Source organism: Scyliorhinus canicula, chromosome 3 (genome assembly GCF_902713615.1).
Source record: "Scyliorhinus canicula chromosome 3, sScyCan1.1, whole genome shotgun sequence".
Taxonomy (NCBI): Eukaryota; Metazoa; Chordata; class Chondrichthyes; order Carcharhiniformes; family Scyliorhinidae; genus Scyliorhinus; species Scyliorhinus canicula.
In genome coordinates, this window is record NC_052148.1 from 102,667,928 (window position 1) to 102,693,088 (window position 25,161).

Below are 25,161 nucleotides of genomic sequence, written 5' to 3' on the forward strand. Positions count from 1 at the left end.
CGCACCCCGATGCCGAAATCGCGGCCGGCGCTGGGGCGGATAATCCAGTTTGATGCCGTAATCGGGCCTGGCGCCGGTTCGGCGATTCTCCGGGCTCCGAAAATCGGTATCACCGGGGAAGTACGCCACGGGTGCCATTGCCACAGGCCCGCTCAGCAATCCTCCTCCCCTGACCGGTCGAGTTTCCAACAGTGTGGAACTAACTTGCTATTGCTGGTTGGGATGCTCGCGTGGTCGGGAGCGGGTGGATCAGAGGCCATGGGGAGGACTTATAGGTGGCCGGGGAATTAATGTGAGGGGTTTGTGGGTCGGACGCGCGGCCAATCGGGTGTTCTCCTTTGTGGGTCTACGTCCACAGTCCGAGTCCGCCATAGAGCACGGCCTGGCTGCTGGAGGCTGCCTCCTTGCGCATGTGCGGCCTCAGACCCGGAGGTGTGGGGCCTGTATCTGCAGCAAAAGCTGCGAGATTCACTCTGCAGTCCCCTGCAGGGCTGTGAATTCGATTCACTTTTTTTGCAGGATTTTCAGGAGAAAACGCCACTGTTTTGGTGCCGGCATAGGGGACATAGCCTCAATAATGGAGAGACCAGCCCCTTAATTGGGTCACCTTTCAATCTTCTCTCTCCTAGAAAATAAAGGCTATCCAAACTTCTTTGATAGAATTCCTACAGTGCAGAAGGAGGCCATTCGGCCCATCGAGTCTGCACCAGCTCTTGAAAGAACACCCTACCTCGGCTTACTCCCCTGTCCCATCCCTGTAACCCCACTCAACCTGCACATCTTTGGACACTAGGGGGAAATTAAGCATGGCCAATCCACCTAACTTGCACATCTTTCGACTGTGGGAGGAAACTGGAGCACCCAGAGGAAACCTACGCAGACAGGGGGAGAAAGTGCAAACTGCACAGTCACCCAAGGCTGGAATTGAACCCGGGTCCCTGATGCTGTGAGGCAGCAGTGCTAACCATTGTGCCACTGTGCCGCCTAAGAAGGTTGTTATCCCACAGTTGAAGAATCAGTGGCCATCCATAGAGAAAGCAGAACATGACACATCCCATGCATGTGACGTTTCTGGATTTTTATTCATCTAAATGGGTATATTGTTTTTGATGTTCCTGGGATAAATTAAGGTATCACAATGCAAGTAGACATAAGCAACACACAAGTGGCTACCTGGGCAAAGAGTGTAATCTAAAAGGGCCAACAATCCAGAAATTGTCATGGAAATTATATAACCGGCCTTTTTTGAAGCCGTGACTGGGAATCCAAAATGGTGGGTCACCTCCAAATTACTGAAGCAAGGCAGTGAGCAAAATGAAAAACATTTAGATAAAGATTATAATTGATTAGCGGCTTCAGTTGATGTTACAATCAATGACATATTAGGAAAAAATACGATAAAGAAAGTTTCCGATCGGATTTCATGTAAAGAGAAAGACTGTTTGCAACTTGCTTTACTGTGCCATGGTATTTTTTATGCCTATCTATAATGTGATGACTTCTTAGTTCAGTACTAATTGTTGCTAACCTATCAAACTGTTTGTCCAACACTCGGTACTAGATAAGAAGAAATTTCTTCCAACTTAACATGAAGGGTGAAGCCATTTTTTTCTGATCCCTGCTATGAACTCATTCCCTAGCTGTCAGCTCTATTCCACTTCCTGGTAACTTTGAGGCTGAATTGGGATATTTGCACATGGTTAACCTCTCAGTTTTGATATTCTAGTCAATCTTTTTGGCATCTTCTCAACTCCCCTACTTTCCAGTTAACAACATGGAGACTAGACTATCCACAGTACTCCAAATATTGTCAAATTCAAGTTTTCACATGTTTAACATAATTCTTTCCATCAATCTTATGCCCTTGGAAATTAACTATAATTTTAAGTGTGCTTTGTAAATCGCAGAGTTAAGGGGGTTGGATTACGAGGAGAGGTTGAGTAGACTGGACTATACTTGTTGGGATTTAGAAGTATGGGGGGGGGGGATCTTATAGAAACATATAAAATTATAAAGGGAATAGATAGGATAGATGCAGACAGGTTGTTTCCACTGGCGGGTGAAAGCAGACCTAGGGGGCATGGCCTCAAAATAAGGGGAAGTTGATTTAGGACTGAGCTCAGGAGGAACTTCTTCACCCAAAGGGTTGTGAATCTATGGAATTCCTTGCCCAGTGAAGCAGTTGAGGCTCCTTCATTAAATGTTTTTAAGATAAGGATAGATAGTTTTTTGAAGAATAAAGGGATTAAGGGTTATGGTGTTCGGGTCGGAAAGTGGAGCTGAGTCTATAAAAGATCAGCTATGATCTCATTGAATGGCGGAAAAGGCTCAAAGGGCCAGATGGCCTACTCCTGCTCCTAGTTCTTATGTTTGACATAGACATAGAATTTACAGTGCAGCAGGAGGCCATTCAGCCCATCGAGCCTGCACCGGCTCCTGGAAAGAGCGCCCTACCCAAGCCCATACCTCCACCCTATCCCCATAACTCAGTAACCCCACCTAACACTAAGGGCAATTTGGACACTAAAGGCAATTTAGCATGGCCAATCCATCTAACCCACACATCTTTGGACTGTGGGAGGAAACCGGAGCACCCGGAGGAAACCCACGCACACACTGGGAGAACGTGCAGACTCCACACAGACAGTGACCCAAGCCGGGAATCGAACCTGGAGCTGTGAAGCATTTGTGCTAACCACTATGCTACCGTGCTGTTCTTATGTTATGACCTTATTAACCTATGTTACTGCTTTTAGTGATTTTTGTATCTACCCCAGAGTCCTCTACCCCCATTTAGACCTTTAAGGTGCAATCGTAAAGCTGCACTCGCCGTTCAGGGGTTCAGTGACGCGGGTGGAAAATCTCATGAGAATTGGGAAGTGTGTTTCTCGCCAGCTTGATCGCTGTTCTCGATTTTCCCCACCCCTCGTTGACGGGGGCACGAGATTCATGCCCACAAAGGGTGTGAACCGTATTTGAATAAATTTCACTTCAATTCAATGTCATCAGTGGCTCCCGCACCATATGATGCCCTCTCGCGAGATCTTCATACTTTGTTGAAGTGTTTGTAATAGGTTGGGCCAAGCATGAGGTTGTCCAGGGGATCTCTCTGAGCGCGCAGAGGTACGCATGAGGGATGGAAGGACATGCCTGTGAACTGCCATGGCATTGTCAGGTTGGTACTGACAGGAGGCAGTGCCAAGGACGCACCCTAGTGGGAGTCCCATTGGTGGAGGTGGATAGGTTGTGTCTACGCATGGTGGCGGTGGAGGGGGGCAGTGTGTTGCATGGATGGGATATCCAGAGATGAATATCGGGGCGGTGGGAAGAATGAAAGTCAGTCTCTCAGATCTGAGCTGAAAGTCATTGGGAGAAAGGTTTGTGATAAGGAATCCTTGGATTGCTTGTGGCATGGTTCTCATTGCAGTGCTGGTCTGGGTGCCGTTCAAAGATGGCCATCTCCTCCCTGGTGGCCCAGAGACGGATTTTGCTGGGATGGAGGGACTTGGAGCCGCCGAAGTCAAGAGTGTGGGTCAGCGATATGGCGGGGTTTCTCAGTCTGGAAAAAATCAAGTTCGCCTTGAGAGGATCAACTCAGGGGTTCGCCCGGAGATGACAACCGTAAGGGGGAGAGGGGTAAAAAAGGGGGGGGGGGGGGGATCGTGTGTGGAGGAAAACAGGAGGCATGGCATTGTTAGATAAGGACAGTGAACTTAGAATAGAGGTAATTAAGGAATAGGGCGGGGGTAATAGGGGACGTTGTTTTCTGTTTTTCTTTTTGGTGTTTTCCGTGTGTTGGCCCACGTGGTTGTTTAAGAAATGTTGATGTTAAAGTGTGAAAATTACAAATGCTTCAATAAAATATTTTCTAAAATAAAAAATGATGGCACCCCGAACTGTGTGGAACCAGTTCTTTGCTGTCTTGTCCTCACCCCACCAGAGTGACAGCGTAAACCACGCTCATTCACTTTTTTTTGACAAGTGGCTCAAGATCTGGAGAGCAAACTAATCTGTGGAACTGGAGAGCTCCACGCCAGTTTTCAGTAAGATCCTAACACTTTGCCAAATTTCGGTAAGGTTACCCCATTAATCTTTCCACCAAAATGTACCACTTCTTGTTCACATATAATGAAATTCATTTGCCAATTACACATGAGTTTATTAACACTTGTATACTGTCATAGTCCTCCTGTACGCAATGTTAACTACAATTTGGGTTTCTTTTCAAATTTTGAAATTGTATTTCTCAGATTTCTGTGTCCAAATCCTATATTCATACGTGAACAACAATGGTCTCAATGCTGATGCTGATAGAACACCTTTGTCCAGCCTGAGTAACTACTTTTACACCCTGCTCTATCTTTTCTATTTTGTAGCCATTTATTTCTGCTACTTGTCCCCTGACTCTACATGTTCTAACAACCAGAACAGTTTATATTTAGATATCACCTATAACATAACAAAAATCCCAACAGGAGCATTATCAAACAAAATGTGATGCAAGCCAGATAGAGAGATATTAGCTGGTTACCATATAGTTATTTGGCACATAAGGTGGCCATTTGGCCTAGCACGCCCATACTGGCTATTTGTAGGACTAATTAATTAATCCGATCCCCCACTATATCCCCATAACTCTATAAATTGGTTACCCTCATGTGTCTATCCAACTTCCTTTTCCATAATTAGTTGTCTCTGCCTGGTAGTCATTGAGTTCCAGGTCATTGCCACTTGCTGCATGAAAAGATTCCTTATATCAATAAAATAAATAATAGGTGAAGTAGGCTATTTGGGGGACTTCAAACCTGCTCCACCATTTAATAAGGTTATGGTCAGTTTTTTGTCTGCCCCTCCCCCACACCCCATATAACCATTGACTCCCTTCTCCATTATAAATCTGCAAAACTCCTTTCACCTTGAATATTTTCAATGACTCCGCCTCCATTGCTCTCTAGGATAGAGAATTCCAAAGGTAAACAACACTCAGAAGAAATTCCTCCTAATCTTTGCCTTAAGTAGAAGATTCCTTATTCTGAAACTGTGCCACTCTCAGTCCAGATTCACCCTCGAGGGAAACATCCTTTCAGTATCTACCCTGTCACGCCTCAGAATCTTATATGATTCAATCAGATCACCTCTTTATATTTCAATGAGTGTAGGACTAACCTTGTCAACCGTTCTTCATAAGACAAGTCCTTCATCCCAGGAAGCAACGTACTGAACCTTCTTTGAACTTCTTCCAATGCATGCATATCCCTTGATAAATAAGTAGACCCAAGATTATAAACAGCTCTCTGTGTGTGATCTCACCAATGCCCTGAACAAGTGAAGTAAGAAATCCCCAATTTTATACTCCATCCCCTTTGCAATAAAGGCCGTTCATCGTGGACTTGAAACGTTAACCGTTTCTCTCTCCACAGATAGTAGTAGACTTGCTGAGATTTCTAGCATTTTGTTTTTATTTGTTTGGTTTCTGTTAGTTAGCCGGTCCTCTATCCATGCTAATATATTATTCCTAACCGCATGATCTCTCACCTTTTTATGGCACCTTATCGAATACTGTTTGGAAATCCAGTCCGTTCCATCCAATGGTTCCCCTTATTCACTCTTGCTTGTTACATCCTCAAAGAACTCTAATTTATCAAGCAAGATTTTCCTTTCTTAAAAACCTGTTGAGTCTGATTGGTTTTACTGTATTACAATTTTCTAAATGTCCTGCTGCTGCTTTAATAATGGATTCAACATTTTGCAAATGTCAGTTGTTAGGCTAACTGGCCTATATTTTCCTGGTTTTGGTCTCCATTCTTTCTTGAATAGGGTGTTATGATCCTAGACCAGACCCCTATGTTTTTGGTAAGATCCAGTTAGGGACCAATAACTTTTTGTTGAGACAAAGTTTGAGATTTAAGATCCTTGCTGAGAGACTAAAGCCACAAGTTCCCACAGGTTTTGAACAAACAAAAATTAACTTTACTATACAATACCTGTCTTTACTTTAGTGTTCAGGTAAATATGAGCTACATGTGAATTAATAGGCAAACCAGTTTAACATACCACACTACACAATAAATGGTAGGTGCGATCAAGGCAGATTTCTCAACAGCCCACCCAGAGATCAGTAAATACTGGGAGTCAGCCAATTTTGGTGCGACTCACTCTCTCTCCGATGAGGGATTCCAGCCCTCACATTCGAAGATTTTCCCTTGGAATTCTCTCCAGAGGCCGCTCCAACTTGAACAGCCTCAACGACAGCCCACCTTGCAGGGTTTCAATCTGGTCTCCCGAGATTCTGTTCCCCTGGATTCCTGAGTCTGTCCTCCTGCAACAACTCACAAGCACAACTTTAGTTCTTTTGCTGTGCCTAGAAGACCATAATGCTCCAAAGAGGTAACTTTGTCCCAACTGCTCATGTCATAGAGACACCAGCTTCTACTGCCTTCTTAGATCTACAGGGCTATGTTTTGGTTGTTCATATTGCACTTGGTTTCTCACTGTCAACTATTGTGTCCAGTTCTATTTACATGAAGTACATTTATTTTTAACAGTCCTTTTATACTTCAACATTTGATTCCTGATTGTAAATGTGAACCCTCTTTTTTAACCTTGGTCGGGCATTTATTTTCATCTTCTACTTTTACATTCATGGTATTTTCTATGTATGGAAATATTGTGGCACAATGGTAGCATGTTCTGTGTATTTAAAGTCTAATGGCGCAGTGGTGACATCCCTACCTGTGGGCCAGACATTCGAGACCCATTTCAGGTCTTAATGGCCACCCAAAGTGCCTTCATAACGTGGCCAAACAGGCAGATTATCAGCCTGGAAATCCTTCCAGTACACCTCACGACAAGTGGTAAGAAGGGGAGAGTTTCCTGATCACCATACTGCAGAAGGTAACACAAACAACCATAGTATTTTGTCAAACATATTCATGGGCCAATCCAATTAAAGTCAATGGTTGCTAATGTTTTGTTAGGACAGGGTCCCTGAAGGTGGGAGGTGTTGATGTGTAATTCACAACCATTATTTTTGAGCAGCTTTTTTGGGGAAGAATGCACATCATATTTGAAGAAATGAATTATATCTCTGTGTGTCCATATGCATTTATGGTTCAATTTTCTCCACTGTGACTGTTCACTTTTCACCCTGTTTACTTATCTCCAGGGTTTGGGAGCAGATAGCAAAAATCTCTATCCATTCTTGCTGCCAGTTATTCAGCTGAGTACAGATGTCACCCAGCCACCCCATGTTTACCTGCTGGAGGACGGTTTAGAGTTGTGGTGAGTAGACCTTACTGAGAAACTTTGGTGTTGAGCTCTTTTGTGATAACACTATTAAATGGCGATGCAGCAGCATATGCTCAGTGTGTCAGTCATAGTCATATTTTGGCGACCAATATTGCTGATGTAATTCTTCATCTTGACCTGCATAGTGAATTGGTGTCTTTTGAAAATAACACTGTTACTGGATTCCTTGTTATCTAGACATATTTGTGTAGTAATGCTAAGTTCAGCAGCATTTATAAGATGAAAGTGGCTGATACCTTTGTGACATATGGTTAAGTGCTCTTTATTAATGACTTTGAAAATCATACAGAATTTTAGCGAGGATTGGAAAAGTAAAAGGAAGAAAAGAATATAAAATGAACAAAAGTTAGTGTCACGTTGATTTGGTATTCAGAGCTCTGTACTCATTAAATTTTTATTTCAGTATAATTAAATAATTTAAGGAGTGATATCCATAGTTCAGATCAGAGCACATCCTGAATCCAGAAAATGTTGCCCGTCCGAGTAGGAATGACAGGATAGACAGGATGAATGCGTGGTTTGAGAGATGGTGCAGGAGGGAGGTATTCAGATATTTGGGACATTGTAACCGGTTTTGGGGGATGTAGGACCATTACAAATCAGACAGTCTACACCTGGGCAGGACTGGAACCAATGTCTATGGGGTGGTTGTTTGCTAGTACTGTTGGGGAGAGTTTAAACTAATGTGGCAGGGGGATGGGAACCAATGCTGGACGACAGAGAGTAGTAAAGAAGGGATAGAAACAAAAGTCAGTAAGGAGAAAAATGGAAGGCAGAGAAACAGATTGAACTGCATTTATTTCAATGCAAGACGCCTAAAGGGCAAGGCAGATGAACTCAGGGCATGGATAGGTACATGCGACTGGAATATTATAGCTATTACTGAAACATGGCTAAAGGAGGGGCAGGACTGGCAGCTCAATGTTCCGGGTACAGATGCTATAGGAAAGGTAGAACGGGCGGTAGAGAGGATGGGGAGTTGTGCTTTTGATTAGGGACAGTATCATGTTAGAGAGAGGATATATCCAAGGGTTTGCCCAATGAGCCTACTTGTGACAATGAAAGGTTATTATTATTATTACAGGAGTAGAACTGAGAAATAAGAAGGGTGAAATCACTTTGAATAGGGCTCTTCTATAAGCCCCCAAATAGTCAACGGGAAACAAAGAAGCAAATATGTAAGGAGATTACAGATAGCTGCCGGGCAAGTAGGGTGGTAATAGTAGGGAATTTTAACTATCCCAACATTAACTGGGACAGCATAGCACTAGGGGTTTGGATGGAGAGAAATATGTTGAGTGTATTCAGGAAGAATTCCTCATTCAATATCCGGATGGCCTGACTAGAGAGGGGGCAAAACCTGACCACCTCTTGGGGAATGAGGAAGGGCAGGCGACGGATGTGTTAGTGAGGGATCACTTTGGGACCAGTGACCATAATTCCATTAGTTTTAAGATAGCTGTGGGGAATGATAGTTCTGGCCCAAAAGGTAAAATTATAAATTGGGGCAAGGCCAATTTCGATGGTATTAGGTGGGAACTTCCAAAAGTTGATTGGGCAAGGTGTTTTACGGGCAAGGGGTCAGTTTGTAAGTGGGAGCCTTTCAAAAGGGTGTTAATTAGAGTTCAGGGTGAGCATATTCCTCTAAGATCATAGAATTTACAGTGCAGAAGGAGGCCATTCGGCCCATCAAGTCTGTGTTCAGTTCTGGTCACCCTATTATAGGAAGGATATTGTTAAACTAGAAAGAGTGCTGGAGAGATTTATGAGGATGCTACCAAGACTTGATGGTTTGAGTTATAATTTGAGGCTGGATAGACTGGGACTTTTTTCCCTGGAGCATAGGAGGCTTAGGGGTGAACTCATAGAGGTCTATAAATTAATGAGGAGCATAGATAAGGTAAATAATCAACATCTTTCCCAAAGGTAGAGGAGTCTAGAATTAGAGGACATAGGTTTAAGGTGAGAGGGAAGAGATACAAAAGAGAGCAGAGGGGAATTCTCTTCACACGGAGAGTGAGTGAGCCTCTGGAACGGACTGCCAGAGGAAGTGGCAGAGGCGGGTACAATTTTTTCATTTAAAAAGCATTTAGACAGTTACAATGGGCAGTGTCGGTTTAGAGGAATATGGGCCAAATGCAGGCAGGTGGGACTAGCTTAGTGACAGAAACTGGGCAGCATGGACAAGCTGGGCCGAACGGCCTGTTTCTATGCTGTAAACATCTAAGACTCTGTGATGACTGCCAGGTTGGTTATTTCCATGTATTTGCCTCTACAGCTTTTGCCAATATTTGAAAAGTCATACTTGCACAATTGCTAAAAATGTCAAAAGCAGAACTTATTTTATGCATAGGCTATATTTGGAATATAAGATTGTATAGATTTCCTACAGTGCAGAATGCGGCCATTCGGCACATTGAGTCCTCACCGACCCTCTGAAAGAGCACTCGACTGAGTTCCACTCCCCCGCCCTATCCCCATAACCCCGCGCACTGGTCATGTCCAATCCACATAACCTGCACATCGATCAAATTACCACACAACCAGTTAGTTAGTTCAAAAGACGGATTATTTACATACACAAGAGTTATCTCGACATGCAAACGCAATATCTACTACGAGTTAAACTACACCTATCAGTTACAATAACCTATACTTGAATGAAATTAAATGAAAATCGCTTATTGTCACGAGTAGGCTTCAATGAAGTTACTGTGAAAAGCCCCTAGTCGCCACATTCCGGCGCCTGTCCGGGGAGGCTGGTACGGGAATCGAACCGTGCTGCTGGCCTGCTTGGTCTGCTTTAAAAGCCAGCGATTTAGCTGAGTGAGCTAAACCAGCTCTTATTAGAGGAGGGTTGAGTGTCATTCATGTTTTATCCTCCTCAGCTCCTTCCCTTGTGTTCTTTTGAATTATTGTGAGAAAATCTTCTGTAAATATTTAACTGTTGGATGTGTCTGCTAATTGTTTGTTCATCATCTGTAAAATAAATTTGCTTGTGTGATGTTTTAATCTTGAAACAGCTGGAATTAGATTTTACACGCGTGTAGGATAAACCTAGAAAGTAAAAACTGTTACCAGACAACATTTGCTTTTCATTACCAAGGCCTTCACTGAAAGGATATTACAAAGAAAGGATAGATATCATTGACTGCATGAGGACCAAAATAATTTTAAATGATGAAGTTGGCAAAAAACAAAAACAGCAGTACCTAATGCTAACATTATACCGTAAGGAATTCAAGCGTAATTTGCCTGTGAAGTGTGTGAGGACTCAACTCCAGACATGGATTATAGAATCATAGAATTTACACTTCAGAAGGAGGCCATTCGGCCCATCAAGTCTGCACCAGCTCTTGGAAAGAGCACCCTACTTAAACCCACGCCTCCACCCTATCCCTGTAAACTCAGTAACCCCATCTAAGCTTTTGGACACTAAGGGGCAATTTAGCATTGTCAATCCACCTAACCTGCATATCTTTTGGACTGTGGGATGAAACTAAAGCGCCCGGAGGAAACTCACGCAGACACAAGGAAAAAATGCAAACTCTACATAAACAGTCACCCTGAGGCTGGAAGTGATCCTGGGTCCCTGGAGCTGTGAGGCAGCAGTGCTAACTGATTGAATGAAGTTGGCAGAAAAACTTCTCAACAAGGCTGAAATGATGGTATAAATGTTGCTAGAGTATTAATTACCTCAATAAACATTTATCATGATATTGGTAGGATGAACCAATGATGCACAAACTTTGTAGTTCGTAAGTTCAAATTTTCTGTTTTTTAAACGTAATGCTGCTGGATTGACTAAAGCAACTTTAAGGTGTCGATTTTCAATATGTTTTCAAGATACAAAAATGGAAATATTGAGTTGTGTTAAACTATCTGTCTGCAAACTTGAAGGTTTGACTCAATCAATCATTTCTAGAAACTTGCAAATAGCAAAATATTTAATGACTTTAAAAAAAAGGGGAAGTATTTGACTATTTAATGACTTAAACATTTAATTCCAAAATAATTGGTGCATTTTGTTGTTTTAGGTGTTCTTTAAAAATTATATTGCAGCAGGGAGTCATACAAACCTCCTCAATTCTAAGTTAAGTTTGTAGTTTCTTTGTTAGCAGTGTTACAACTGAAATAAGGACTTAAATCTATCCATTGCACAGCTTCTAGTATTTACTTTATTGTTTCGTAATTAACCTCCAGGTTAATGATCAACCATCTTTTGGGGTTTTTTGCACCATTTCTGAAGGTTTATCATACTAAATAATACTACAAAATGGAAACAAGCCATTTGGCCCAATCTGTCCATCTTGTCCTCCATGTGCACAATTGCATTGAAATCGCATTCACCTGTACTATTCTCATATTCTGTTATCATGTTTTGTGCACCAGCCGTTGATCAATTCATAACACTTTCACTTCTGAATCAGAAAGTTGTGGGTTCAAGTCTCACTTCAGAACTTGAGCCGAATAATATTGGCTGACACTCCAATGCAGTACTGAGGGAATGCTGCACTTTTGGAGGTGCCACCTTTCATACCTGACATTAAACTGAGGCCCGTCTGTCCATATGAGGTTGTAAAAGGTCCTGTGGTATTTTCTTGAAGAGCAGTCGAGATATTCCCAATGACCTGGCCAATATTTATCCCTCAATCAACAACAAACAGATTAGCTGTTATGATCACACTACTGGTTGTGGGAGCAAGTTCGCTGCCACATTCCATACATTACAGTAGTCACATAATTGGTTTTTCACAGTAACTTCATTGCAGTGTTAATGTAAACCTACTTGTGACAGTAAAGATTATTTTAAAAAAACTATGATTGTTAAAATTGGCTGTAAAGCACTTTGAGATGTCTGGTTGTCCTGAAAGGTGCTCTATAAATGCAAGTCTCCATTTTGCTTTTTCCCTCATCCCGTTACCCTTTTTTTTCTCCAGCATCTATTGAACCTAATCGTCAATGATGGCAAACATTTTGCCTGAACCAGGAATCCTGGAAGTGATTTCCACAGCCTCTAAACCATTCAAAGAACCTCTTGCAGTGTCTTATATGTAACAGCTAGAATTTACAGTGACCACTGCTTTTTGTTGCATTTGCTCTTGTTCATTTAATTTCTATGATCTTTTGCATTGGAGGTTTCCAAAATGATGCACTACCCTCTACAGGGCATTCAGGAACTGCAGGAACTGGGCAGACAACTGCGATGTGAATATTAATGGACCCTCACACGATTATAACAACCCTTTATTTTTTATGGCCTTGTACACTTGCTCAAGGTAGCATGCAGCTGCAGCAGACAATAAAGAAGGTAAATGGTATGTCGGCCTTCATAGTGGGAGGATTCGAGTGCAGGAGCAGGAATGTCTGGCTGCAATTATACAGGACCTCCTTATCTGAGGAGGGATATTTTTGCTCGAGCAGTATTTTTCAACTTTTTTTCCAGGGACCCATTTTTACCAACCGGCCAATCTTCGGGACCCATGCCGGCCGGCCTTTGCGACCCATGCCAGCCGACCTTTGCGACCCATGCTAGCCGACCTTTGCGACCCATGCCAGCCGACCTTTGCGACCCATGCTAGCCGACCTTTGCGACCCATGCCAGCCGACCTTTACGACCCACGCCGGCCGACATTCGCGACCCACCATTTTCTCTTACCTTTAATGCGAGAGGTGAACCTGCTTGGTCCTCACGATTGCACTCCAATCAGGTTCACAGGAAGAGAGGGCTATGCACATATTGGGTGCAGTATTCAGCCTGTTCCTTTGTGCCGTCAGCATCTTTGTGAGGATGGAAAATCCAGCCTCGCACGTGTAGGTCATTGTGAAGGACAAAAGCAAAAATACTTGTTTTACTCAGTGGTGTCATCAGCAAATTTGAAAATCGAGTTGGAGGGGGATTTGGCCACACAGTCATAGGTGTACAAAGAGTGTAGTAGGGGGCTGAGGACACAGCCTTGTGGGGCACCGTTGTTGAGGATGATCGTGGAGGAGCTGTTGTTGCCTATCCTTACTGATTGTGGCCAGTGTGGGAAACATGTAGTAATTTTGCCTTTGCACTCAAATTGCCAAACTTTCAATAAGTTTAGGAAAGCTGCAATTTCTTCACAGTGCCGAAAGCAATCATCATTCTTCCCTTGCAATTTGAGATTTGGTTCATTTAGAATTGAAAAGGTGTCTGCAAGGTAAGACTTGTTAACATCCAAGTTTAATCAGGAACGAATCAGCCAGAGAGGACAATTTCTCGAGGAGAAGAGTGTGGATTTCGTACCTCAGTTCGTAAACTCTCGTATAGCTCCTCTGTTGACTGACCATTACAGTAATCATCAAGCGGATGAAGTCCTCCGTCATATGTATTGACTTGTCACTATTTTGATTCAATGCTTTAATGTAGTCTAAAAGGTCAGCAAAAATTATATAGCCACCCTTCAGTACACAAAGGGTGACGATGTGATGATTTGCCATGGCTTACATTATATCCCTTGCCAAAAGTTCAGTTCTGTCCATGATGAAACCATGAAGAATATATACTCCCTCCAGATCATTTGAGTAATATTTAGGGATGCAAAACAGATCGAGGTCATAGCCTTGTTCATCATGATCACCATGCAGTCAGCCGCCGGCGTGCCATGATCGCACTTTGACCCCGGGTTCAGGTCCCAACACTCCCAGGCAGCATGTGCACTGATGAGCGGCATGCATGCGCAGTGCGCCTGTATTCTTTTAGCTGGTCACAGCCGCCATTTGTAAATCTGCCTGCAGCCGGCAATGTTAAAAGCTGGCTGTTGCGTGTCAATTCCCGTGATCGGGAACGCCGCGATGGACAGTTCTGCAACGCTCCTGACACCCGCCCGCGACCCACCGCGTGTCACGACGCTCCCACTTTGAAAAGGCGGTATCAGGCTATTGAGCTATATGATCATCCATGATCATAATGAACGGCGGAGCAGACTCGAAAGGGCCGAATGGCCTCCTTCTGCTCCTATTTTCTGTGTTTCTATGTTGCATCTACTCCATGTCTTATAGTCTGTCTTAAGTGCTCTTAAAGTTTGTCATTATCTTCCTCATTGTTCACAATACTTTCAAGCTTTGTGCCTTCTGTAAATTTTGAATTGTGCCATGTACACCAAGGTCTATGTCATAATATATAAATCAAGCAAATTCAATCCCTTGGAAACTGCATGATATATCTTCCTCCAATCTGAAAACAACCCTTAACCATCACTGCCTATTTCCTGTCAACCAATTCATATCCATGCAGCCATTGTCCCTATATTTCCACATAGTTTAACTTTGCTGACAAGCCTGTTATGTGACACTTTATCAATGCCTTTTGGAAATGCATGTAGACTGTATCAAATGCATTACCCTCAACAATCCTCTCTGCCACCTCATCAAAAAACTCAAATGATTTGCCCTTAATAAACCTATGGTTGTTTTCCTTGATTAATCCATATTCTTCCAAGTGACTGTCACTTTTGTCCCTTATTATCGCTTATAAAGATTTCCACTAATTACGTTGTAATGACTGGCTTGAAAATACTGATAGAGACTTGATTTAGGTAAAACAAATTTGTCCATGAGCTCGCTGAAACTCACAAAAGTTTCCATCCACAAACAGGTCAGGGAAACGTGTGAGTCCATTCCCCCTCCACAAGGCACATACCTTGCATCCTATTTTGAACAAAGTTTACCATTTGTCATATTCTCCAGTCCTCTGGATATCACCCCTGTATATAAGCAGGATTGGAACTCTTCAAGATCCTCTCCTTTTGATAGACTGTCTAGTCGGGTGCCACCCGTACTTTGTGAAACGATGGAAGGGAGGACCCGTATGCTTTGGGGGGGGGGGGGGGGGGGGGGGGGGGGGTGTGGTCGCTTGAGAATTGCAACAGAGAACTGGATCTGGCTGAGACGTTAATGATGACCACCTCTGCTTTTGTTTCACCATAAGACCATAGGAAACAGGAACCGGAGTAGGCCATTTGGTCCCCCTGCTCCGCCATTCAATAGGATCATGGTAATCCGACATTGATCACATCCACTTCCTGCCCTTTCCTCGTCACGCTTGATTCCCTTACTGATCAAGATTCTGTGTGTCAATATTCACAAGGACTCTGCCCCTAGCTCTCTGCAGCAAGGAGTTCCATAAACTCTCAACATTCAGAGAAGAAATTCACTTTATATGTCTTAAATTAGCACCCCCTTACTCTGAGACAATGCCTTCTGGTCCTAGACTCTCCTGTGAGGGGAAATATCCTCTCAGCATTTACCCTGTCAAGCTGCTTAAGGATCCTATATGTTACAATGCGATCACCTCCCATTCTTCTAAATTCCAATGAGTAGATCCTCAACCTGTTTAACCTTTGCTCATAAGAGAATCTCTCCATACTGGGGATCATCCTAGTGAACCTTCTCTGAACTGCCTCCAATAAAGTAATATCTTTTCTTAAATAAGAGGATCAAAACTGCTCTCTGCACTCCAGATGTGGTCTCATCACTACCTTGCACTGCAAGACTTCCCCACTCTTATACGCCAACCCCCCTTGAAATAAGAGCTAAAATCCCATTTAAACTTCCTAATTACCTGCTGCGCCCATATGCTAGCTTTCTGCAGTTTTTCTCCATTTAATAATCTTTAAGTAATACTGTTTGTTCTTCCAAAATTTCCACTTTTTCCCCACAATACAGTCCATTTGCCACCTTTTTTGCCTACTTACCTAACCTATCAATTTGCAAATTGTTTGTCTCCCTCTTGAAATTGTTTCCCAGCTATTTTTGTGCAGTTTGCAAACTTGGCTCCGGTACATTTGCTCCTTCCTCCAAGTCATTAATATATATTGTAAACAGTTGCGGCACCAGCATGGATCCCTGTGGAACCCACTGGTTACAAGTCGCCAACCTGAAAAAGAACCCCTTATCCCCACTCACTGTTTCCTGCCCATTAGCCAATTCTCCATCCATGCCAATATACTACCACAGGCTATTATCCGAAACTCGAATGAATTAGTCAGGCACGATTTCCCTTTCATGGAGCCATGTTGATTCTACTTGATTAGATTATGATTTTCCAAATGTGCTGCTATTATTTCCTTAATAATGGATTCCAACATTGTTCCAACAATAGATGTGAAGCTAATCGGCTTATAGTTACCTGCTTTTTGCCTCCCTCCCTTTATGAATAGGGATGTCACATTAGTAGTTTTCCAAACCTCCAGTACTTCTCCCGAATCCAAGGATTTTTGAAAAATTACAAACAATGTATCCATTATCTCTGTAGCTACATATTTTTAGGATCTTTTTTTTTTTTATTTTTTTTATTTTTTTTAAATAATTTTTATTGAAGAAATTTTTCAAAATACAGACATTTTTACCCCCCCTACATTTAAATTATATCAAAACAAAGTCAAACCCCCCTACTTAACAAGGATCCCCCCCCCGCCCCCCCCCCCCCCCTACGCGCGCGTCCCCCCCCCCCCCCCCCCCCCCCCCCCCCTTGCCAACGAGCCGGCAGCCAGGACATCCTGCCGTTTCTGGCAGAGGCCACGGGCAGGCCCTGCCCGTGACCCCCCCGGTACCGTGCTTCCCTCGTTGTTGTCCCTCCTCCCCCCCCCCCCCCCTCCCCTCCCTCCCTCTCTCCCCCCCCTCCCGGGTTGCTGCTGTCGCGACCACAGTTCCTATCTCTGATCTAAAAGGTCCAGGAAGGGTTGCCACCGCCTGTAGAACCCCTGCTCCGACCCTCTCAGGGCGAATTTTATTCTTTCCAGCTGGATGAAGCTTGCCATGTCGTTCAACCAGGTGTTAACACTTGGAGGCCTTGCGTCCCTCCACTGAATCAAGATCCTCCTGCGAGCTACCAAGGACGCAAAGGCTAATATTCCAGCCTCCCTCGCCTCCTGTACCCCCGGCTCCACCCCCACCCCGAAGATCGCAAGTCCCCATCCTGGCTTGACCCTGGACCCTACCACCCTCGACACCGTCCCTGCCACCCCCTTCCAGAACTCCTCAAGTGCCGGACATGCCCAGAACATGTGTACGTGGTTCGCGGGGCTTCCCGAACACCTAACACACCTGTCCTCACCCCCGAAAAACCGACTCATCCTTGTCCCCGTCATGTGGGCTCTATGCAGTACCTTAAATTGAATAAGACTCAACCTTGCACATGACGACGACGAGTTGACCCTCTCTAGGGCGTCTGCCCATGTCCCATCCTCTATCTGCTCTCCCAGCTCTGCTTCCCACTTGTCTTTCAGCTCCACTACTGGTACCTCCTCCACCTCCTGCATAATCTTATAAATGTCCGAGATCTTCCCCTCCCCGACCCAGACCCCCGAGAGCACCCTATCACTCGCCCCCCTTTCGGGAAGCAAGGGAAACCCCTCCACCTGTCGTCTGGCGAATGCCTTCACCTGGAGGTACCTGAACGTGTTCCCCGGGGGGAGCCCGAACTTCTCCTCCAGCTCTCCCAAGCTCGCAAACCTCCCCTCTATAAACAGGTCCTTCAGTTGTCCTGATACCCACCCTCTGCCAGCTCTGGAATCCCCCTCCTGTGTTCCCCGGTGCAAATCTGTGGTTCCCTCTTAGTGGTGCCCCTATCAAACCCCCCACTTCCCCCCTGTGCCGCCTCCACTGCCCCCAGATCTTGAGAGTGGCCGCCACCACCGGGCTCAGTGGTATACCTCGTGGGAGGGAGCGGCCATGGTGCCGTTACCAGCGCCCCTAAGCTAATGTTGCCACAGGACGCCCTCTCCATGCGCTTCCAAGCTGCCCCCTCCCCTTCCATCATCCACTTTCGCACCATCGATGTATTTGCCGCCCAGTAATATCCTGAAAGATTGGGTAACGCCAGCCCTCCACTATCCCTACTCCGCTCCAAAAAGACCCTCCTCACTCTAGGGGTGCCATGCGCCCACACATACCCCATAATACTACTCGTTACCTTCTTGAAAAAGGCCCTAGGGAGGAAGATGGGCAGACACTGGAACAAAAACAAGAACCTCGGGAGGACCGTCATTTTAACTGACTGCACCCTCCCTGCCAGCGACAGCGGCACCATGTCCCACCTCTTAAACTCCTCCTCCATCTGTTCCACCAGCCTAGAAAAATTCAGCTTGTGGAGGGTCCCCCAGTTCTTTGCCACCTGCACCCCCAAGTACCTGAAACTTTTTACTGCTCTTTTGAAGGGGAGCCTCCCAATTCCCTCCCCCTGGTCTCCCGGGTGTATCACAAAGACCTCGCTTTTCCCCAAATTTAATTTATACCCCGAAAAGTCCCCGAACTCCGCTAGTATCTCCATTACCTCCGGCATTCCCCCCTCCGGGTCTGCCACATACAACAACAAATCATCCGCATAGAGCGAGACCCGATGTTCCTCCCCTCCCCTTGTCAGTCCTCTCCACCCTCCTGAATCCCTCAGTGCCATCGGCAACGGTTCGATCGCTAATGCAAAGAGTAGGGGGGATAGGGGACATCCCTGCCTAGTACCTCGACGGAGCCCAAAATATTCCGACCTCCTCCCTGTTTGTCACCACACTCGCTATCGGGGCCGAATAGAGCAGCTTCACCCACTTGATAAATCCCTCCCCAAACCCAAACCGTTTCAACGTCTCCCACAGGTATTCCCACTCCACCCTATCAAATGCCTTCTCCGCGTCTAGCGCCACCACTATCTCAGCCTCCCCCTCCACTGCCGGCATCATGATCACGTTTAACAATCTCCGGACATTTGTATTAAGTTGGCGTCCCTTCACGAACCCCGTCTGGTCCTCATGGATTACCCCTGGCACACAATCCTCTATTCTGGTTGCCAGGACCTTTGCTAATAACTTGGCATCTACATTCAAGAGGGAGATAGGCCTGTAGGACCCGCACTGGACCGGGTCCTTGTCCCGCTTCAAAATCAAGGAGATCAGGGCCTGTGACATTGTCGGGGGCAGAACCCCCCCCTCTCGTGCCTCATTGAAAGCTCTCACCAGCACTGGGCCCACCAGGTCCACAAATTTCCTGTAGAATTCCACCGGGAACCCATCCGGCCCCGGCTCCTTCCCCGCCTGCATCTGGCCTATCCCTTTAACTAGCTCCTGCAGCTCTATCGGCGCCCCCAACCCTTCTACCAGCTCCTCCTGCACCTTTGGGAACCTCAGTTTATCAAGAAAGTTCTCCATACCCCCTCTCCTCTTCGGCGGCTCAGACCTATACAATTCCCTGTAAAAATCCCTGAAGACCCCGTTCACCTCTTGCCCCTTCTGCACTACATCCCCACCCCTCTCTCTCACTCCCCCAATCTCTCTGGCTGCATCTCGCTTGCGAAGCTGGTGTGCCAGCATCCTACTCGCCTTTTCCCCGTACTCATAGGCCGCACCCTGCGCCCTTCTCCACTGCGTCTCCGCCTTCCTAGTGGTCAGTAGGTCAAACCTGGCCTGCAAGCTGCGCCGCTCCCTCAACAGCCCCTCCTCTGGTGTCGCCGCATATCTCCTATCTACTTCTAGGAGCTCCCCCACCAGCCTCTCCCTCTCCTGCCTCTCCCTATGTGCCCTTATGGAGATCAGCTCTCCTCTAATCACTGCTTTCAAGGCCTCCCAGACCGTCCCCACCTGCACCTCACCCGTATCGTTCGTACCCAGATAGTTCTCAATGCCCGTTCTGACCCTTCTGCACACCTCTTCGTCCGCCAAAAGCACCACATCTAGTCGCCACAGCGGGCGCTGATCCCGCGCCTCCCCCATTTCCACGTCCACCCAATGTGGTGCATGGTCCGATATCGCAATGGCCGAGTATTCCGTGTCCTGCACTCTCGGTATCAGCCCCCTGCTCAATACAAAAAAGTCTATCCTGGAGTACACTCTGTGGACGTGGGAGAAAAAGGAATACTCCCTCGCCCTTGGCCTGCCAAATCTCCATGGGTCTACCCCTCCCATCTGCTCCATAAACCCCCTTAACACCTCTGCCGCCGCCGGCCTCTTATTCGTCCTGGAACTCGATCTATCCAGCCCCGGATCCAGCACCGTATTAAAGTCCCCTCCCATGATCAGGCCCCCTGCCTCCAGTCCCGGGATGAGGCCCAGCAGGCGCCTCATAAATCCCGCGTCATCCCAATTCGGGGCATACACATTCACCAGCACCACATTCTCTCCCTGCAACCTACCCCTCACCATCACATACCTGCCCTCTTTATCTGCCACTACTTCTGCCGCCACGAACAACACCCTCTTTCCCACCAGAATCGCCACCCCCCGGTTCTTAATATCCAAGCCTGAGTGGAACACCTGTCCCACCCACCCCCTTCTCAGGCGAACCTGGTCTGCTACCCTCAAGTGAGTCTCCTGCAACATCGCTACATCAGCTTTCAGTCCCTTCAGGTGTGAAAAGATCCTAGATCTCTTGACCGGCCCGTTCAGCCCCCTTACATTCCACGTGATCAGTCGGATCGCTGGGCGACCCGTCCCTGCTCCCTGTCGATTAGCCATGTCCTGTCCCCTGCTCGCCCCGGGTCATCCCTCCCTTTCTGACCCGTTTCCCATAGCGATGCCCCCCCCCCCCCCCCCCCCCCCCCCCCCCCCCCTCCAGCTCTCCCCTTCTCATCCCTGGTCTTTCCAGCAGCAACCCGGTATCCCCCCCTCACCCCCCTGGCTAGGACCCCTCCTAGCCGCGATGTACCCAACATCGTACTCCCGAGAGTCAGCTGGTCTCCGCTGACCCGGCTGCTCCTGCCACACTCCGACTCCTCCCGGTTCGAGGGGGGGGAGGGGCCTCCCCCCTCGCCATTCCCCTCTGACCCCGCTCCAGCGCGGGAAAGGCCGCCATTACTGGCCACGCCCTACTCGTCTCCCCTCCCCTCTCCTCCGTCCCGCGCGCGGGAAAACAGAGGAAAGCCCGCGCTTTCGCCCGGCCACACCCCACTCCGCCACCTTCCGCTCCCCCCCATCCCCATCCACGCCATTGAAGAACCCCCTTAACACACAAGAGAAAAGACCCACATGGTCCACCTGCTCCCCCCCGTCCCGCCTCCCCAACTTAACAATATAAATACCCAATAACAAATAAATACATAAATACTTAACTACATAATTAAATAACAAAACAATTAAATAGCTACCAACTAACAGTGTGCTTAACCATCACCCTCCATCAAACAGTATACATAACCACAGATAACCATAACCAAAGAAGAAAAAAAAAAAACCCCAACAAGCAAACACCCGGAGAAAAAGGGTAAAAAGGGTAAATAACTAAGGGAAGCTGGAAACGGGAAGAAACACACCATAAAAAGAGAAAGCGACCCACAGTAGAAACTTCAACAATTCAAATGTTCAAAAACACCAACCACCTCGAAACCTTCAAAATATTCAAAAAGTCAAACGTTCAAGAAAAGCCAAACAACCCAAGGAACTGCTACCAAGCTCCGACCTGGCCTGAAAAGAAGAGGGCCACTTGCTCAATCAAGAGTACCCAGGCGGCTACGACCGCCGGTGCTCCCAGGTTTTAGTTCGTGTCCAACTTTTCTTCTTGCACAAAAGTCCAGGCCTCCTCTGGGGACTCAAAATAGTGATGTTGGTCCTTGTAGGTGACCCACAAGCGCGCCGGTTGCAGCATACCAAATTTTATCCTCTTCGCGTGTAACACCGCCTTCGTCCGGTTGAACCGGGCCCGCCGCTTTGCCACCTCCGCACTCCAGTCCTGGTATACCCTCACCGTCGAGTTCTGCCACTTACTGCTTTTCTCCCTTTTCGCCCACCTCAGGACTTTCTCCCGGTCACACAGACGCTGGAACCGCACCAGCACCGCCCTCGGGGGCTCGTTTGCCCTAGGCCTCCTAGCCATGACCCGGTATGCCTCTTCCAGCTCCAGGGGCGCAGGACCGGCCCCTTCCCCCATCAGGGAGCTCAGCATCTCCGCAACATATCTCGGGAGATCCAACCCCTCCAGGCCTTCTTCTAGGCCCAGGATCCTCAATTTTTTCCTCCTCATTCGAGTGTCCAGCTCCTCGAAACGGCTCTGCCACTTCAGGTGGAGTGCCTCGTGCACCTCCACCTTTGCCCCGAGGACCGTGGCCTCCTCCTCCCTCGCAGTCATCTCCTGCTGCAGCTCTCTTATCGACGCCTCTTGGGTCGCCTGGGCTCCTATCAACCTGGTGGTCGTCGCGTTCATGGACTCTAAGAGCTCCACTTTCAACTCCGTGAAAAAACGGAGGAGAGAGGCCTGCTGCTCCTCCGCCCATTTCCTCCATTCCTCCGGTGCGCCGCCGGCCGCCATTTTGATTTTCTTCCCCCACTTTTTTTGGGGAGCTGCTGCCGTTTTTCTTGCCGCTCCACTCCGGGTACCGACCATAAAATTGGTCTGATTCTCCCCAGGGGACCTTCCCCCACCGGGATTCGTCTTTACAGCTCCGTTGGGGCCCTCCAATTGGCCCGAAAACACCTTTGTCGCAGGAGCTTCCAAGTGTGCGACTTAGCTAGTCATAGCCGCAACCGGAAGTCATATTTTTAGGATCTTAGGATACAAGTCATCAGGGCCAGTGAACTTACCTGCCATTAGCCCCATTAGTGTGTTTAATATTACTTCTCCAGTGATGGTATTTAATTCTTCCCCCCCATATGCTTTACTATTAATGTGATGTTTCAAGTATCTTCCACCATAAAGATTGATATAAAATATCTGTTTACCTCCTCTGCCATTTCCTTGTTCCCCATAAGTTATCTCCTCAGATTCATTTTCTGAGGCGTCTCGATTTACTTTGACCTCTCTTCCTTTTTATATATTTAAAGAACCTCTTATTGTCAGTTATTGTTTTCCTCACTAGTTTGCCCTCGTCGTTTATTTTCTCCCTCTTTATTATCTTTGTAGTGCTCCTTTGCTGCATTCTGAATTTATCCCAGTCTTCGGGGCTATTGCTGACTTTTTCCTCCTTATAAGCTTTTTCTTTCTTAATACTCTTCTTAACTTTATTGGTTAGCCATGGTTGATTTATCTCTCTCTAATAATCCTTCCTCCTTATTGGGATATATTTTTCTTGAGAGTCATTAATTACTTCAAAATTCTAGCACTGCTTGTGTACTGTCTTTCCTGCTAATCTGTCTGCCATTCCGCTTTCGCTAACTCCATCTTAATTTCATTGTAATTTCCTTTATTTTAAGTTAAACACAGTTGTTTCTGTCTCAAGTTTCTTACTCTATTAAATTCACCTGTGTACTCTTTCTCTGTTTGTTTTCTCTATTTTGCTGGTTTCATTTCTAATTCACTTAAGCTCCCCTCTCATCTTGCCTCGCTCTTTACTGCTCCCAATTCTCCAATTTTCCCCCCTGGAGATGGCATGTTGCATGGGTGGCGGTGCAGGAGTACAGGTTTGGCGGTGGATAAGAAGCAATGTGTTGGGAAAATAAAGTTAGTTTAAGGGATTTATATTTATACAAGTGACGAGTTATGATAATGTTACCCCATATAAGATTTGGACGATCTTAAAGTTGTCGTCTTTGTTTTCGTTAAATGATCATAGTGTTCCAACACCCTGGGCAAGTGCGCGGTCAATTCCTGCCCCACAGACCCTCGGAGTCCCAACATAAGTGAATTAACCAATAATTTGTGTATTTTCCTGAGATCTTTGACCCTGACTGCTCCAATGAGTTAAGGCACCAGATTTGTAAGTAAAACATTTAAGAAACTGTTCATTTATGACCAGAGAAGAGATAAACATGTGATGGCAAAAATAGAAAAAAAGTCTACTAATCTAATTATTCCCCATACCCTGTCCTATCATTCACCCAGACACGCAGGGCAGGGTTGGGGTGGGGGAGGGGGAGTGTAGGAAAGGTACAAAATAACTGGGATTAAAAGGGCTGAGATTAATATTTTCCGCTGAGGAGGTAGTGTTTGTAGTTGATGATCTTCCAAGGCCGCGAAGCAAATCATCGGTTGGTTTAGAGATTCTGTAATGGTTTTTTTCAATTCGACCATGCAGGCTGTAGAGTTATCTCTGGGGAGTCATTTTCAGTTGAATAACCTCCACCAGACCGACTCTCAGGCTCACTGAGATAATATTAGAATCCTTCACCTGAGGGTTTCAAACAGATTTCCAAATAGCCCCCCCCTTCCTGTAGGTAGTGCTGGACTGGATCATACCGCAGATTGAACTGACTGCAGAGAAAAAGGTCTTTGAACACATAGAACATTACAGCGCAGCACAGGCCCTTCGGCCCAGGATGTTGCGCCGACCAGTGAAACCACTCTAAAGCCCATCTACACTATCCCCTTATCATCCATATGTCTATCCAATGACCATTTGAATGCCCTTAGTGTTGGCGAAATCCACTACTGTTGCAGGCATGGTATTCCACGCCATAACTACTCTCTGAGTAAAGAACCTACCTCTGACATCTGTCCTTTATCTATCTCCCCTCAATTTAAAGCTATGTCCCCTCGTGCTAGACATCACCATCCGAGGAAAAAGGCTCTCGCTGTCCACCCTATTTAATCCTCTGATCATCTTGTATGCCTCAATTAAGTCACCTCTTACCTTCTTCTCTCTAACGAGTCCCTCAGCCTTCCCTCATGAGATCTCCCTCCATACCAGGCAACATTCTGGTAAATCTCCTCTGCACCCTTTCCAATGCTTCAACATCCTTCTTATAATGCGGTGACCAGAATTGCACGCAATACTCCAAATGCGGCCGTACCAGAGTTTTGTACAGCTGCAACATGACCTCATGGCTCCGAAACTCAATCCCTCTACCAATAAAAGCTAACACACCGTACGCCTTCGTAACCCTCTCAACCTGGGTGGCAATTTTCAGGGATCTATGTACGTGGACACCGAGATCTCTCTGCTCATCCACACTACCAAGAATCTTACCATTAGCC

At 46.2% G+C, this 25,161-nt stretch overlaps 1 protein-coding gene across 2 annotated transcripts in view; it reads left to right on the forward strand.

Moving 5' to 3' along the window:
- The window catches only part of ipo11 (importin 11), a 712,587-nt gene that overhangs the window by 323,814 nt on the left and 363,612 nt on the right, over positions 1 to 25,161 (forward strand). For both annotated transcript variants that reach the window (XM_038791006.1, XM_038791005.1), the window contains exon 21: positions 7,166 to 7,281. In XM_038791006.1, the coding sequence (XP_038646934.1) occupies positions 7,166 to 7,281 (116 nt within the window). The remainder of the gene's footprint in view (positions 1 to 7,165; positions 7,282 to 25,161) is intronic.